At 37.7% G+C, this 17813-nt stretch overlaps 1 protein-coding gene across 11 annotated transcripts in view; it reads left to right on the top strand.

Annotated features, from left to right (window-relative positions):
• The window catches only part of FAT3 (FAT atypical cadherin 3), a 402153-nt gene that overhangs the window by 269994 nt on the left and 114346 nt on the right, over positions 1 to 17813 (top strand). For all 11 annotated transcript variants that reach the window (XR_007903072.1, XM_051779182.1, XM_051779179.1 and 8 more), the window contains exon 4: positions 2117 to 2178. Coding sequence is in view for 10 of the 11 variants with exons in the window: in XM_051779182.1 (XP_051635142.1) it covers positions 2117 to 2178 (62 nt within the window). In the remaining variant the exon portion in view is untranslated. The remainder of the gene's footprint in view (positions 1 to 2116; positions 2179 to 17813) is intronic.

Raw genomic sequence — 17813 nt, 5'->3', positions numbered from 1 at the left:
CTATTAAGTCCGACTGCTAAATCTTCTAAGATCTGCTATATTTAAAATGTAGGCAACTCTGTCATGGAGATTTGTTATACACTTCTTTTAGAAGGAAATTCAGGTATGAAGGCACTCTAACCATTATTGCAGTCAAAAAGACTCTACATTGAAAAAAGGAAAACAAAATCCCTTAGTAATAACAGTTTTGCAAGGAGGTAGATGTACTAGTAACAGTTTTAGTTTTACCAGTGAAAGACAAGTACTATTTATTTTGACAGTTTTCATATTCAGTTTCAGATGTTAGCTCTTGCTCTTCAAAAGGAACATGAATTCATCTGACTGATGAAGATGATGAGGACAGAGACCTTCTATAATTTACAGCTAGACATTTCTTGTTTAAGAAGAAAGTAGGTAGAGTTCACAGTGACACATTAGAAAGGAAGTAGAACATTATATGAAAATTACAATATTCCTAACTGTGATTAGGCTGTGCTTGATAAATATCCATAGTGCCTGTGCATGTGATGAATAGGGATATTTCAAATCTGAAATTTTACTTTATCAATTTGTTGGGGCTGAACTTCCTTCATAATTAGGATTTTCTTGCCTGCATCTTTGCTTTCTTTCTAGACATGGGGGAATCTTGTGTGAATGACACAAATTTATCATCCGTGATGTCATGTCTGTTTAAACTCCTGCAGTGAGTAGATGTCTCCCATGTGGTGTAACTGTTTTGAATACTTACAATTGCTTGATGCAGGCAATACCAGTTGTTTTGTTTTTTCACCTTTTTGCCAGCACTGGGTTCTTCCATGTAATTTTAGTGATGCACTCTGATTGCTGTTGGGTGTTACTTCTGTGGTCTAATAAGTCTTGTAACGAGTCTAAAATATTGGCAGCAGAGTGCACTTTCCTGTGTTCATATCATCCCATTACATCAAGTAATATTTCTCCCCTTCTCACCAAAATAGGTAAAGTGATTCCTCCAGGGAGAAGCTGATAGTGTATGAGCAGTTGCAGCTGTAGAAACCTTCTGGGACTAGAAGTGTTATGTAGATGTAAGATGTTGCTGATGGGTTCTTTAAGAATTCAAGGTCATCGTGGATTTGTGTTTAGATGCTTGGCTAGTCTGATTAAATAAATAAATAGAATAGGTAATCCAGGGAGCATTTATTTTCTTGTTTTCCTTGATAATCTTAGAGACGAATTCTGGAGAACAACTTGCTCCACTGGCATTGTCTCTAAAATCAGCTTTATCTCTTAAGAAAAGTTGATCCCTTTGTTTGTTGGAATCTATCACAAAAACAAGCACATGATGCATTTTCCTATCCAAAGAAATGTTTTGTATGAGGGAAAACTCAAATTTGCCCTTTAAATCTCTAGTAAGAACAAAATAAAAAACTAAGTTATGTTCATAGGAGATATGTGTCATTTTTTCTTGAGGGAACTTTGGAAGTGTTTCAGTTTCTTTTCTTGGTAGAAATCTCACAAGAGTTTAATCATTTGTGAAAGTACATTGCTTAAAAAAAGATATCTTGATCATCCTCATGTAAAAGGGTACTTTATTTTAAAGACTCAATTTGAACATGAAGCAAATTGATGAAATTGTAGTACAAAACCTTTAATGCATTATAATGATTACATTTGAAAATCATTATGTATACAAGTAGTTATTACAGAAATAACCTTCTTTGTCAAGTATTCTTGTCATGGAAGTAATCAGCATCCTATCATCCTAATTGTTTGAGAACTCTGAAATCTTTAATGAGGTTTTTTTACAGAAAGATTTCAGTCAAATGCAAATGATTCATTAAAACCCTTAATCATAAGACAAACAGTTATTCTTTAGTAAATTTTTTTATTCACTGTAATAAACGTAGCATGTTAACCATAGATATACAGTTAACTGTTTTTCAGTAACTTTTCTCACAGTATTTTTCATTAAAAGTCATTGTTAGACATACTGGTTGGACTGAGAATCAAATGCTTGAAAGATGTCAGGATATCTGTGTCTAATATAGGTTCAAATAGTTTTTTTCCTTCGAGTGTTTTAAAAATAAATTTGTCTTCGGGTTGGTAGAGATAAATATTTTTCAGTCGGTATTGACAATCAAATATCATCCTTTTTTCACAGGTCTGATTACAACAACATCAAGAAAATTGGACCGGGAACAGCAAGCAGAACATTTTTTGGAGGTAAGTTTAAGTGGAAAATATATGCTAAATACTTAACTGATTCCTGTAGTTTAAAATCACTTCTTCCTGTTCCAGGAGAGTGGTATTCTCCTTTCTCTTCATTTATAATAGACTCACATAAAGCTGAGAATCACCTGATTATACAGAATAAATACAACATTTTGCAATTCACAAGCACAGGAAAAAAAAATGAATATGCACACTTGTTTTCCACCTGTAATCTACTTCAGTTAAGTCTTTTATTGTAACCCTTAAATTTTGTTTTGTATAGAATGTCCAGAGCAAAATATTGTTTTAAAAAAATAGGTTGAATGACTCCAACCCTGTCAAGACTTTTAGTGTCTCAAGTAAACATGCTTAAAGTTTTGCATCTTGAATCCAACATATCAGACTAATCATTTGGATGAAAGCAAAATTTGACCTTCCTTACATTCACTGCATCATCAGAATCAGTGAATTTTTTTAGCTTTCATGAGTTCGGACTGTTAACAACAATTTTCAAATTAAAAATTGCCTTCCAAAAGGATTGTCAGCCATTCTCTTGGCCCTTGTGATGAATGTTTCTCTTTATAAGTAGCTCAGAAATGTTGGATATGGAGTGATATACTTGTAAACTACTGGTTTTGCCACATGTGTTTTCTTTCACATTGCTGTACACCATGCTGTGGTTTTTTTCCTTTGGGTAAAAGATCCTTGACTCTATCCTCTTGTCTATTTGTGAAATGAGGAATTCTTGATTCCTCTCGGTACAAGTAAAAAAAGCCATGTTGTCCCGCATAATCAATCATCCCTAGGATGATTTTAGAAAATTCTCTTCAAATCCCTATAAGCTAAAAAACATCTGGACAAAATAGTTCCCAGTGGAATCATTATCTGGCAACAAAATGTAGAAAAATGTACATTTGCATATTCCGTATTTATTTTTGTTTGCTAGAAATACCAAATTGTTTTGGTTAGTGCAGAACACTGGAGAGAAGGGTTAATTATTAGTGTACAAGTTTGGGTTGTGTTTTCTTGGTTTTTTTCTTGATAATTCACTGTAGATTCTTACACTTCCATGCCATAAATAAATGGAGGGAAATAAAAGGATTTTTCCCTTTTTAGGATTAATTAAGTTGGAAAGTTAGTAATCATGTGTTCCAATATCTTCAAGGTTTCCAGTTTATACTGTCAGAATAGATCACAAATGGAATGAAAGGGGCATTGATTTTGAAATATATCTATTGATGAGAATCTTAGGTCTGGAAGTCTCTTTTGCTCAGCAGAGCATCCTAGTGGATGACAAGTTAGCCATGAGGCAGCAGTGTGCCAGTGTTGCCAAGAAGGCTAGTGGTGTCCTGAGACACCTTAAGAAAGTGTGTGGTCAGCATGGCACAGGAGGTGATCCTTCCCCTCTACTCTGCCCTGCTGAGGCTGCATCTGGGAAGCCTGAGGGATCTAGGCCTGTTTAGCCTCAAGAAGAGAAAACTGAGAGAGAATCTTATCAATGCTTATAAATATCTTAAGGGATGGTGTCAAAAGGATGTGACCAGACTCTCTTCAGTGGTGCCCAGTGACAGGAGCAGGGTCGACATGCACAAACACAGGAAGTTCATTTGAATACAAGGAAAAACTTCTTTTCTGTGAGAGCGACAGAGCACTAGAACAGGCTGCCCAGAGAGGTTGTGGAGTCTCTCTCTGGAATTCGGCTTTAGTCATTAATATGAGTTAATGTATTCCTTCCCCTGAATTTTATCTCCTTTGCAAAAATAACCATCTGCAAAATTTTGAGGACTGAAGATGTCATAAAGGGAAATTTGTGTCTCATAGGCTGCTCTGAGGCTTGTGAATGGAGAGTAAAGTGGAGGGCAGGCTACCTAGAAGAGAAACACCTGAGCAGTGTGTCCTGCAGAAGTGGGGAAAACACATTGTAAAAGCCACCTTGGAACAGTGTTCAGGAAGGGGAAACAGACTCTGGTAGAGACACAGCCCCAGTGGCCAAATTGACCCTTTGACCAATTGAGTTTGTGATGAAACACTGACTTTCACTGCTTCCTGAGGGGAGCAGTTCCTGCTGCACATAGGCACATGAGCTGGGGTCCACAGCCAGGCTGGTCAAGCTGTGCTCATTCTCATGGCAAACTGAGAAATATTTTCTAAAATGCCTGTCTGTCTCTGTGTAATTAACCCCCTGGGGAGGCCTTAATTGCCCAGACAACCGTGGTCTCCCAGTAGTACAATGTTTCCCTTCCAGCTTCATTTCATACCCTTCTTCCAGGAGTTTGTCTGATGTAAAAGAGAGCAAACTTGGCTCCCTTTGAAAAGCTGTGATTAGTATTTGATCTAGCAACCCTTGCTCCCCTTTGTGCAGTGTGTGTGTGTGTGTGTGTGTGTGTGTGTGTGTGTGTGTGAGGCACTGACTGACTTTTCCTAGATACAACTTTTTAATTATTTTAAATAAAGTTGTCTCTTCCCTACCTGAATTTGACGGAGACGCTGTACCCTGTAGATACCAGCCAGTACTTACTTATCAAATTTCATTATTAACAGTATTTCCACCTCTTTCAGAGTGTTTAGGCAAATTAAGTGAAATAAGATGGCAGATGTTAGTCATTGTAGTTGTGTTTGGTGCCAGTGCTCATCTCCAGATTGCTGCCCATGATAGCTTAGAGCTCCTCTTCTGGAGTTAGCTATCCCTGTCCATACCAGAGGAAACATGAATTACCGGCAAGGACTGTATGTGTATTTTTAAGGCTGACATGCTTAGGAAAGGAGAATCTAAGTGACTTCCCTTGCAAGTGCACAAGAATTCTGTTGCAAACTAAGTACTGAGGCTCAGGTCACATGTGCATCTCTTCTTCCTTCCTCCTTTAGTTATCTTCTTTGGATATATGGACGTGTGTCCGCATGGATTTTTTAATGTACCTAAGGCTGCTGTCACAGGCCTCCAACTTACCAGAGAGTATGTCCCGAAGTGAGGACAGAAATATGTGAGACCTTGAACCAAAAGATGAATGAGGAAGTCAGAAATTGAGTCCCCTTTATAATAATTGAGATTGTTATAGGTAAATAAACCAAATCAAAATTTAGCAGCAAAATTTATTGTAAGATTTATATAAAGCGCAAATCAGCGCGCTGGGTGGCCTGGAGAGACCCCTGCTCCCCACCGGCCCACAAGCCCAGTAAAAACAAACAGCAACTTTTATACTTTTTCAGCTCCCCCTCCCATAGCCACTTGTTAGCTCTTGATTGGGCTTGGGTTCGTGGGCTTTGTTCTGGTTGGTTCTGTTGTAGGCCCATTTTGATTGCCAGGGACTTTACATCAGTACTTTCCATTCAATACCTTTAATTAGCCCAATGTCCTTGGAACTGAATATGGGAAGGTGTCCAGATGGTCTAGATGTTCTCCTTGGCTCTTCTTTATCATGTCCATCCTTGACCCTCTGATCCTCGTTCTCTTCTTCTTTTCTAATGAGTACACTTAAACAATATTTTTAGAAAAGCAGGATATGGTATACATGCTCAGTAAAACAAGATACTTTATCTTTGCCAACTAGGTAGGGAACTGCCAGTCGCAAGATAGTCAACTTGCAGCAGTTAACTATTCCACAGCTTACAACTCCCCAGTCCCAACAAAGCATTAGCTATAATATACAGAAAGTACAATATATAATTTGATGAGTAAATTATTTTATCATAGCTTACTTATTACAAGATTTTCTGTTTGTTTTGGTGATATTGTTTGGGGGTTTTTTGTTTTGTTTTGTTTTGTTTTTTTTGCTTTGGCATTTTGGGAGGAGAAGAACAAATAGTATTTCTTCTCTCAGATTTTGCATTGATCGTTGCATTGTAAGTGCTTTTTTTTTTTAAGTTCTCAAGTTGAGGGCTTAATTTTTTTGACAAATTCGTAATGTCCTGCAAAGCTTCAGGTTTTATTTAATGCTTGCTATCAGGTAGAATTTTTCTTCTTAGTTTTAAATTGGATGTCACTGGATTTTATGCAGGATGGTCTCTTTCTGTAGTGGATTCTTATTAATGGAATGCTTCTGCCTGAAATGGGAGGAAAATGACCACTTGATTGCATTACTTTCTCACATGAAGCAAGCCAGAAGCATTTGTTCTATTTCACAGACTTTCTCAAAGATTCTGTAGTTGGGATGAAGTGTTTAAATATCTATCTGAAAGAAGAAAAATAATCCTGAGAGTTACCTGCTTGCTTCACAAGTAAATGAAAAGAGCAATGTATTTCCAAGTGAGGTGCAACTTCAGGTGCTTTTCTTTATTCTTCTTCAATAATTGAACGCATCATTCTCTTCTTTCCTTCTTTTTCTTCTTCCTTCTTCTGGATATGTGTTGTCTTCTATAATTTCTCTGCTAACACTTCACTCTTTCTGCTGTTGTATTATACTGATTTACTAAAAAGGGGAAGCTAGAAGTGGAGAAAATGAGTGGAGTTTGAGCTATGGAAAAAAGCACAAAAAATAGTCTGGCTGGTTTTTTCTAACTACATTTTTTGTAGCTGCCTCCTAATCCTGGTCTGACAGCTTTACAAACTCTCGTTATTTTGCTACGTGATTTTATGGAAACAGCTGCTGGAGAGATGGAGATCTGATAATAAGCAGAAAAAATTAAACCATTTCAGGCAGGATCTGCACCCTTGTGTGGTGTCAGTTGATTTCGAGATGTCCAGAATATAAATAGGCCCTGGTCTGCTTTCCAGTGTACATGACAGCTTCATGGGAGAGGATTGTTGACTCCAGGCTACACTTCATTGACTTGTGCATTCAGCCTGGAAAGTGGATCTGACCACATGCTTTCTCACCCTGAGCAGTTTTTGAATACGCTGTAGCAGATGTTTTGTTGCTTTATGCTTCAGCACAGAAAGCCTCTGCAAAACACACCCACCGCTGAGGAGTTCAGCTTGCTGGAAATTACTGGGGCAAGACCTGTGTTTAGCAAAAGACCTAGCCAAAAGAGTTACAGGCTGGTGTGAAATTCTAGCAACAGTCTTTGAAATTTTATGATGGAAGGGATGAATTGTCTGTAGTGAGACATGACCTCTCTATCCTTTTGGTAGCAGTATATAATAAATTGGTGCTTTTAAAGTGCTGAAGCTATTTAGTCTCTCCTTGATGAGCACATGTGGTGCAGGCTTCTAGGTCATTTAAGCAGTTTTGAAAACTATGTTTAAATTTACCACTGTAGATTCATTCAGAAATTGACATTTGTCTTGGAGGAAAACTTATCTATTCAAAGTGTCTCTAAAGAATAAAAGTAGTTGTTAATAAGCATGGGCAGAACTTTAAATCTCTTCAGAAGTGACAAAGAAACTGAAGGCAATAGGTTTAAAAATAGTGTTACTGCAACCTTAGCCTTTCAAGGTCCAAGTCATGTACCCTAATTAATGAGAAGTGGGACCAGAGCGCTGGCATAGTGCAGCTAATTTTTTGGCCAACTTAGTGCTATGAGAATAGTAACAGTGCTTCTCAAATGCCCTGCTTTTGTCACAAATCAATATATACAAGCTTCATCAGTCTTTCTGCTGTGGTACTTGAGCACAGCTCTGAGAAGGATGTCAGTAACAGTGCAAGGGGTTGTAATGAAGATAAATTGCTAAATGTGATGTGAGTGTTAAAATACATGGGCTGGATGAAGCATATTGGTTTCTATTTACTGTAAGTACACTAAGGGTACAATAAACTGTGTTACATGGTATGTATTTATATGCAGTAATTAAGAGGGAAGCATAATAATCTGCTGTAATTGAAGCCTTCTAAAAAGAATTTGATTTTCCACTCATTTAATGGGAAATGGTAAATGTGAGGGAAATGTTGATAGAAGGATTATAATTTTATTTACTTGGAATTTGGTATGGAATATCACAGGGGAAGTCACTGCTGGAAACTTTATGGCCATAGTTTGCAGGGAGAAGGAATTTAAAAACTCACAAAGTGGTATTTAAAAATAGCACTACCTCTCAGTTCTTCCCACAAACACCACACTGGTAGTTCAGCTTTGGACCAGCGCTGTGTTCTCCACCATCCTCCTCTTTTTCTCCAGCATCTCCCACACAAGAGCTTAACAAATTTAACTTTGTTTTGCTGCTGAGCTTGCTCTGCTAGGCTTCTAGCCTTTGCTGGTGGTGATGCCTGAAGTCGGTGGTCCTTTGTGAGAAACTGCAACATTTTCTGAAGACTATAGGCAGCCGTGTGGCAATATGCTCATGTATATTTTTGCAGGAGAAGTACAAAAGTTGAAGTTCACTGGGTTTATGTAGCTGAATAGTGCTCTACAGAACACTGATTGCTTAAATCCTGGATTACGAATCCGCGTAAGCATTTGTTTCATGGTTCTTTAGCATTGCCCACATTTGGCAGAGAAAGCTGCATTTTTTCTCAGTGACATGCTGGTGATGGTGTAAAAATGAGGCAGTGTGTCTGATTGAACATTTTGTCTGAGGTTTAAATGGTTCCAAAAACACATGCCTTTCCCTTTTTAACATTGAAGCCTATCAGAAGATGCAAGGGAAATTTAAAAAATAGGTAAATATCCTCTTATTTCTATCTTGAGCTTGAAAAGTATTACTGACTGTGCTGGCTAGAAATAAGAGAATTATTTTAGTTATTTCTAAGACATGTGAAATCTATCTAGTTGAACAGTTGGTATGTAGAGGCAACTTCCTAAAAAGACAAAGATATATCAATGTCTGCTTCAAACGGTGACATGATGAACTTCAATGTCAACTTCAAAGTTACAGGAAAAAATAAAAGGAAAAAAGTAAAGAAAGGGAAAAAGAAGAGAAAGGCAGGGGGAAAAGGGAAGAAAATAAGCAGTTCTAAAGAAAATTTAAAATGTTCATCTCATACAAACTCTCCATGGGTTTATCAGCAGAGGAGAAAGCTGCCTGTTGGACAGGTCAGCATGGTACTGGATCTAGCAGAGACACAAATTCTGGGCCTGCGAGGCACACACTGAACTCACTCACTCCACGCTACAGATTTCCATCCTGCACCCTGTGTTCCTCTGCATCACGGTTCTAGAGATGCACGGGCTGCACTTGCTCCACCTCCCCTTCCCCTCCAGATACTTTTTTTTCTATCAAGTTGCGGTTTTCAGGAATAGCCAACAACTTTCCAAAGGCAGGAGATGACTGGAGGTTAAAACTCTCTTTCAGGGACAGATTTGCATATGACATTGCATGCTGCTTCTCATGTGTATTCAGGCAGAAAGTCTTACATAGCAAAATATGGGAGAAGTCCTGGTGTGATTCATCTGTCTGCAGTGATAAGTGGTCTCCTCAGCTAGACTGTTGTCTCTAACTTAACGTGATCTGGTAAGATGAAGAATTATCAAGTGCATAACTGAAAATAATACTAGTTTGGTTGTTAAGTGAGTGGTTTCTGTGCAAGAGATATGAACATAAATTCTAAAATGCAAAATAATTAAGGCATGGCATTTTCAGAGATTATTCTCTTTTCTTTAGTTACTTCAAATTTCAATGAATCACAGGTATCCCTTTATTTTAGATAGCATCTTGAGAAGTAACACAAATCACAAAGCCTAAGCACTGGGAAAACTGAGTTTAATAACTTTTCTACATCTGCATCTGTAATTTTAATTTTGTTTTCATATTAAATAAGAAAAAAATCTCTTTATAAATTTATAATAATGAGGCAAATTAAGTTTGGATTGAAAAAAAAGAATTGTGTGTTTAAAGTCTTAAGTATTCCATATTACATTCAGATAGCCATTGAGAAATGTGCCCATAACTCTGATGACACAATATATATACCAAAGGAAAGGGGCAAGAATGGGTCCATATATATCAAATACTAGTGGTGGCCCTCAGCTAATTTTAGTTACTCAGTGAAACACCAATAGCCTTGAGAGACTGGATGTTCAAAGAATGTCTATGATTTCCACAGAATTTGTAGACTGTTAAGTCAACCCTGAGATGCTTTGTTTACTTTTTTGACTCGTGCTACTGATTGATTTCAGTCTTTATTTTTTCACTAATATTGGCCTCATTCTTTTAACTTTCTCAAGATTAGATTGATTTTCTTAAAAATGTTTTGCACATGCTAACACCAGAATGATGTCAAGGACAAACATACTACTGACAGTTCCATCAGTGCATCATTTATATCATAGTATCTGTTTCTGACCTCTCTTGGAGAGTGTTTAAGCCATTCAGTACTGATACTGTATGGAAGTTCTTACCTGGCAGGATTTCAGTCCAGCATTAAAAATCCCACACCTTTTTTGTTTAATCCGTATTATTGATTCAGGATACCAATAGTAATGAAGAAAAGCAGTCCTCTTTTCTATCTTTAATGAGCTTCCTATATCAAAAATCTTCATAATTCATTATGCAAAATGTTGGGAGTTTGTTATGAATGCTTGACAATGAGAGAAATTAGTTGAACAGCTTATAGACCTGTTCTAGATGTATTGTAAGCTTGTATTAATTTATTTGCATATTAAAATAAGAAAGCACAGCTCATTTATTATTCATTCCCTCCTTAGCTCATGGAAAATATTTGATTTTTCCAGTTCATCGATATATATGATGAGAGATTCACCACCTACAGTGGAATACTGCCCCAAGTATATTTTTTCACAAAATTATGTTTCACTGCACAGTGAGTCTGCTAGAAATGGGCAGGGAACAGTTGATATTATGATCCAGGTTAGAAAACCTACCAACTGTTTCAATGAGAAGTTGTCCTAGTATAAAGATACAGATGATTTTGCAGGTACTAATTCAGGTTCATATTTTGTAGAGCATGGCAAGAGCAGGGTCATCCAGAGCTAGGGCTTAGATTCACACACTGTGTCTACCATGGCTGTTGTGTCTCATTAGAAAAATCACATTTCTGCTTGCCTAGAGATTTGCCTTAGTCAAGAAATGATTTGCATATATCTGGCATTTGCAGAGATGAGGGAGCTTGTTTTACGGATTTCATGAATCACTGATCTGAACTGTTGGGTCCTGGAATGAAGAAATGAATATCCGCAAAGCACAGCACTGTCAGCTTTTTCATGCCGGGCATCAAATGCCTCTTTTATAATTTTCCTTGTGGACCCACAGCATTCTAGCAGAAGGTCTTGACTCTAAGCACCTCATAGCATGTAAGCATGGAAGGAGATACTCAGCGTACAGGCTTTGTGTGCTGTCTTATCAGGCAATTTCCGCCTCTTTTAAAGGCATAACAGAGAAGATCAAAATCCAGGAAGGAAATTCAGCCTGCAGGCTGCCACCCTGCAAGGTTCTGGGCATCTCCGGGGAGCCTAGAGAAGTATCAGCACTTCCTTGACCTTCTGGACCTAATTAAAATCTCACTGGACTCAGCATCATGCAGTTGTGCAAGGAAGTTCCCCTATGATTAACTAGCATTACGTTAAGACGTGATGTCACTGTGGAGAGGGGACGGTATTATGCTGGGAGCTAGTTCAATTCCTTTGCTTACCCTGAGCAGTGTGCTTAGTCTGACTTCAGTAGCAATGATTTTCTTAAAGTTATCACTGATAAATCCCCAGCATGAGAGAATTAGCTATCGGTGCCCATGGCTGCGTTTCCCCAGGTGAAATGGTGAGTAAACACATGAGAGTAAAGCAATTTAAATCACACCCAACACCTCTTTCTTATGTTCTGTTTGCAGAACTACAAGATGGCAGAACATTGCATCAATGCAAATGGGTGGAAAAGTATTATTAAAACACCAAATATTATTGCATGCTTTGAAAATCAGGTCTGCACCCATGTGTTAAATGCTGTTGAAACAGAGAGGGATATATTAGTGGTCTTCCTTCGTGTTTTATGAATCATTTCTCATGCTAAGCTTGTGTAGGCAAATTCTGTGGTTAATCTATATCAAGCTTTTCTTTTCAGTCAGGATTTAGAAGTTTGGTCTAATGTTGCTTTCTCACTGAAGGATTAGCTCACAGATTAGCTCAGGGCTAACAGGTTTTTTCTTCATTGTATGTTTCTTAAGATCTTTAGCTCTCTTTTTTATGGGCTGGAGCCCACCTACCAGGCCCAAATTGGTTGGATATACCCTTTCAGGGTATCTCCTTTGACAGGCTCACTGCTTGGTGAAACAAAGAGTCATTGTGCATTTGCTAAATCTTCACATTTGTTTTATGAATGTACCAATGTTTTAATCTTCTGCAGGAGCAGCAGAAAATCTTTCACATGATTTGAATCTATTTTGGATGTGCAAAGCCTTTGTGTTACCTGAAGCATGTCTGCTTTAGTGCTGTATCATGTTTTTTATAGCATGTGTAATACCCATCAGCTGCAAGGCTGTTATGTCTGTAATGTTTGAGCACAGACACATGCATGCAACACACACACTTTTTGCAGACATCCCATTTCTCTGCCTTCACAACTAAGACCAAGCTAAGAGCTGCATTTGAGGCAGGGGAGCATCTTCTTCTTCAGTTAGGAATACACTGCATCTGTACTAAAACTCTTTCTGGGTACAGGAAATGCCTTTTAATCAATCCATCATTTAGAAACATGGCCTTTGACAAGTTTTGCATCCATTTGTCCTTTCTCCCAGGGTGATCTGTACTCAGCTGTTCAAAATTCATACTTGTTATTCCTAAAAAAATTTAATTTGGGGATATTTTCACAGTGACTTCACTTTCTACCGCCATTTATACACACCAAATCCAAGTATCCTACAATACTAGGGGATTATAGGGATCCCAGCACTAAATATCCTATTCCTTTGTCTTGAGTGGGCTTTGGGTTGGTTTGAGACGTGTTCTTTTATCACAGGCTGTTGCAGTGTCCATGGAGTCTGACTGGAGATGGTTCCCAGGACACCTACAGCCTTAAGGAGTCCCTTTCCTGGATCATCTTCACTTGTGAGCTATTTGGTTTACAGGCAGCCTCTCCACATGGGAAAAACTGGAACAACTCTTTCCTTTTGCAAGTTCTTTTAGATTTTACTATCTTCCCTACAGCTGTCTTTTTACCATCATGGTAAAGATAAACTTTATTCTTGAGGTCCAATCCCTTGAGTCATACTGTCAATATAGAATCACATAATCTAGGTTTTGTCAGTGCTTGGCCCTCTGATTTATTTTTTTTTTGTCTTTGCGTTGTTAGTGCTCTTATTATCCAGGATTTTATAGTTTCCAGTACTGATCATATATTAAAAACTCTTCATTCCGTAAACCTGCCCCTACCAGTCCATGTATGTGGTGAGAACTTTTTTCTAGTACACATTGAATACACGTTTTTTTGAGTCTCATCACATCTCGCAGTCTTCTCACTTAGCCTGTATTATCTTTCTGTATTTTCCCTCTTTATCTGATCTTTCATATTCCCAGATCACCACATTGTCCCTTCACCATATAATCCTTAAACATTCATCTTTAGCAGAAAAGACATACTGGAAAGGGTAGGAAAATGTCAAGGAAAACTGTGGTAGTTTGAAAAAATTAGGGGGGTTTGGTTTTTTTTTCATTTTAAAAATAATTTGTTATGGCAAAAGTGCATCATTGTGTGAAATGTGCTGAAATAAGATTGGAGTATTCAGCATAATTTGTAACATGACACAAATTAAAGTATTTACTAGGCACCTTGAGATAAGAAAATCTCTAATCGGGTTGAGAATCAGTTTAGTAGGCATAATTGACACTTTTTTTTCTCCCTAAATATATTATCATGGAACATAAGAATCCTAATGTTTTTCTTATCTGACTTCAGCTTGAGAATAATCAGAGACCAAATAGTTATTTTGCCTTTTATGGAGATATGATTTAAACAGAAAAGTACAAAGGCCCTGAAGCATCAAGTGCTATGAGATCTGTCCTCAAAACCAGTAATTTTCTTTTCACAGTTTAACAAATTTCAGTTGACAGGAAACAGATTAATCTCCTCATTCTCAAATGTAATATTGCTGTTTGCTAATCTCTCATGATACAGAGACATTGAAAATGTTATCATAGCAATCCTAGAGTACATTTTATGGGTTGGCAAAAAATAAGACTTTCTTTGGCAATGACTATTCTAAATATTCAAAAGCAAGGATTAACATGAATACTTGAGAGCAAAAATGTTAGAATCAAAATAATGAGTTATTTTTTCTCACATTCCCTAGGAAAGTAAAAAATACAAATATTACTAATAACAGTCTGTCAATTTATGGCTTCTAATTTTCTGAGATTCAGCATATTATCTTTAATCCAGATACCAGTAAATAATTTAATATTTTCTGTCATAGCCTCAAATATATTTGCTTTTCCCTTTGAATCTTCTTTCCTTCCACTATTCTACCAGATAATTTTTAAAGGGTTGTGTAAAATAAAAAAAAAAGTTGTTCTTAACCCTAAAGGCCAAACAGTTTTTTTGAAGACTTTATTGGAAAAAACAGGGAGAATATAAACACATGGTTTTATACTGCCACACTTTTTAAAAATACAACACATGACCACAGTTTAAAAAACGCTTACAAAATTTCTAGGAAGTCATAAGTTTTAGACCACACATTTTAGCTAAGAAGAGATAATGCTTTATTATCTGATGTATCAAAGTCTCTGTTGACCTCTGAGAGAGGGAGAGGACAATGAGACGAGTGCATTAGCTTGGTCTCAAAAAACTGTAATGTACAACCAAAGGAATAAAAATATTAACTGACACATGAGGTTCATTTGCATACTCTCCTTATCCTCCTGACCAAAACTCTGTTGTTCAAATGGACCTGCACAAACTCTCTCTATATAGCTCTCATAAACATATAGACGTATGTTTGTGGGATTAAATTGAATACTAAAACCCAGCTTTTGTCTTCTTTTCACTGGCATTTACAAGGATATGTACAGTTAAGGATCTTTCACTATTTTTGTTACAATCCACTAGATACTGCCTGAGTCTTCACTTCAGCACCTCAGCGAGGGACTGGCATTTAAAAAGTAAAATAATATTTTCTTTATATGCCTTCTCTTCAGGCATTCAATCCTCAATATCCGACTCTCAGTGTGAAAATATCAATTGAAAGCTGTGGCTTTTTTAATAGAGAAGAGTGAAGTGTACAGAAGATGTGTTTTTTCTGCAGTACTGGGAGGCAGTGCCTGGCAATGGATCACAGTGGTGACGGGACTCCCAACTTCCAGCAAGCTGCTCAGCTCCCTAAAGAAATCCTTGCTGCTGCAGCACAGTGCTCAGCATGAGGCAGTCATTTATCCTGCTTCTTGACAGAGCAAATTACCCAACTCAGAACTGTGGGCTGTGCTTTCAGTGCCTCGCTCAGTGCAGGGTTAATTTAGTGTCCCTTCCCTCCTTTCCACGCTGTAGGATGGACTGAGAGCTACCTCGCAACTTCTTACCTTGAGACACACCCCTGGTTTCTCTGGGGTGCAATGTGCTCCTTGAATTGAATACCTTGAATCCTTAAAAAGTACTAGCTGAATAAATTACACATTCGTGGTCTATTTTCTAGAGGTTATTGAGCACACATTCACTAGACTTACACAGCAAAACAGGAATTGCATCTTGAACTTTGAGTGACAAATTGCCTTTGCCTCACTAAGCCTATAAATAAGATTTAGATATTTTGTCAGATCAGTAGTCTATGGATTAGACCTGCTCCTAATATTCCATTTCTAAAACTGGATGCACTTTTGGAGAACAACTGTATTTATATATTGTATGGAGTTTCTCAAAGGAAGCAGTGACAGCTTTTATGGGTAGTGTCAGCCACATCATGAGCAAGATCTGCAGTACTGACCCAGCATCTAACCGTGGGGATTAATGCATGGGCCTGGAATATCTGATCCACCTGTGCCAAAGGATCATGCCGCCTGTACTGATCCTGACAGGATGCACTTTAGCTGTTTAAGACCTCCCATACATCAGGAGCTTTCTCACGGCTATTTCCAACAAAGTGCCCGGTCCCTTTAACACCTCCTGAGACAATCTCAAAAGCAAAGCAGCTCCTAAAACTCTTTTTTCAATCTTTTCTGCTACAAACCAGCAAAGCAACTCATTAGAGGGACTCTTTTTCTATTCCTCCCTTTCGTTCCGTTCACCTAGTGAAGGCTAATTGGACAGCCATAAAATAAATCCAGGGAAATTCTCCTTCTTCTCCCATGTATCAGTCCTGCACTAACAGATTGAGCATATTGTCTCATGTGGTGTTTTATTGTCCCCCAGACCACATTGTCGGCAGGGCAATCTCAGGAAGGTTGATAGCATTACTAGGTTATCTCTCGATCTGACATTCTTGCTCATCACTCTAAATCCAGTCATTTTACCAGTGGCATTAGACACCATTGCTGAAGTTAATTGGGTGTTGCTTGCCATGGACAGCAGACCCAATTGCATAAATTGTAGATGATTGTCCCTGTTCTTAACTTTCATTTCACAGCTGGGAAGAGTATGCGGGGGTTGATATACCTGTCTCTTGAACCACACTCTTTGACATTTGTAATCCAATTATCGGTCACCTTGGCCATTTGTTCAATCCAACTGTCCTCCCGTCGGTATGGTCTGTGTCAACACCTACTCCATACACTGCCCTAATGGGAAAATAAACAGTAAATTATGAGCCTATATAAATCCAATAAAAGTGATTTTGACTCCATAAACCGTGGTGAAACTGATGTGCTTTATGCAGTTGCTGGTCTCCCAGGTTGGAATTGCTGCTCTGCATTTTTCAATGTCGCAGCTTACTGGAGATATGCAAGTTATATATCTATTGAGGGCCTTGGTGCCCATACAGTAAGAACATGAACTTTAAGGGCTATGCATGGGAAGATTTCTGTATTATATTATTGAATAAATGGGTGTCATTGGTAGAAAGCAGTAAATTTCTATTAATGATGTTTTATTAAATATTTCCTTTCCCAGATAAAAAGTCTGCTTCCTAGACTCACATTTTACATTTGACTGACCCTTTGCACAGCAGTGAATGCCATCCTGTGGCTGCAAAACCCAAATGCATGTGGAAGACTAATTCTGCAGAAGAATCAAAGTGCTAAGAATATTTTAAAAGTTGTGATTTTTAAAATTCCTCCTGCACTGCAGGAGTAGAATATCATCTTATTATTATTCAGACACATAAAGATAGTTTTCCAGGACTCCAGGCACTATGTAATTAATTAATTATTATAATATTAATTGATTAATTAATATTAATAACCTGGACATTTTAATGTGTTCCAAGTGTTACTCTGGGAAATTAAGTTTTTGGGACAGGATTTTTTTTTCAACACATTTCGAATGTTAAAACCTTGGGACAGCTTTTCCTGTTGTACTGTTGCCCCCAGTTGACTGTTCCCATACACATACCTACTTATTTATGTTGGCAGTATGGTCTTGACACATTCTGAAAATTATTCATATACATTGCTGTTCACAGGATCACTGGCTATGTGTGTAACAGATTGAACCAACGGAGAAAAAAAATCATACTAAAGAAAATAATGGCATGTGAAATTACTGTTTCTTAAAAGTAAGCAGAAAATCCCACACTTGGCTGAGTATTAAATAAGATTATAATATTCAGTTGTAATGCATACAGTGGTGATGCTGCAGTGGTACACACCTTTTCGACCCTTTAGCTGAAGGCTCACAGCTTTCAGGTACACATGCAACTTGAAGCCCAGGGCTAGGAAGAAACTACTGAAATTAGGTTGTTGAG

Source organism: Manacus candei, unplaced genomic scaffold (assembly GCF_025592945.1).
Source record: "Manacus candei isolate 608988 ecotype Guabito, Panama unplaced genomic scaffold, ASM2559294v1 h1tg000014l, whole genome shotgun sequence".
Lineage (NCBI taxonomy): Eukaryota > Metazoa > Chordata > Aves > Passeriformes > Pipridae > Manacus > Manacus candei.
This window is presented reverse-complemented; position numbering and strand designations above follow the sequence as displayed.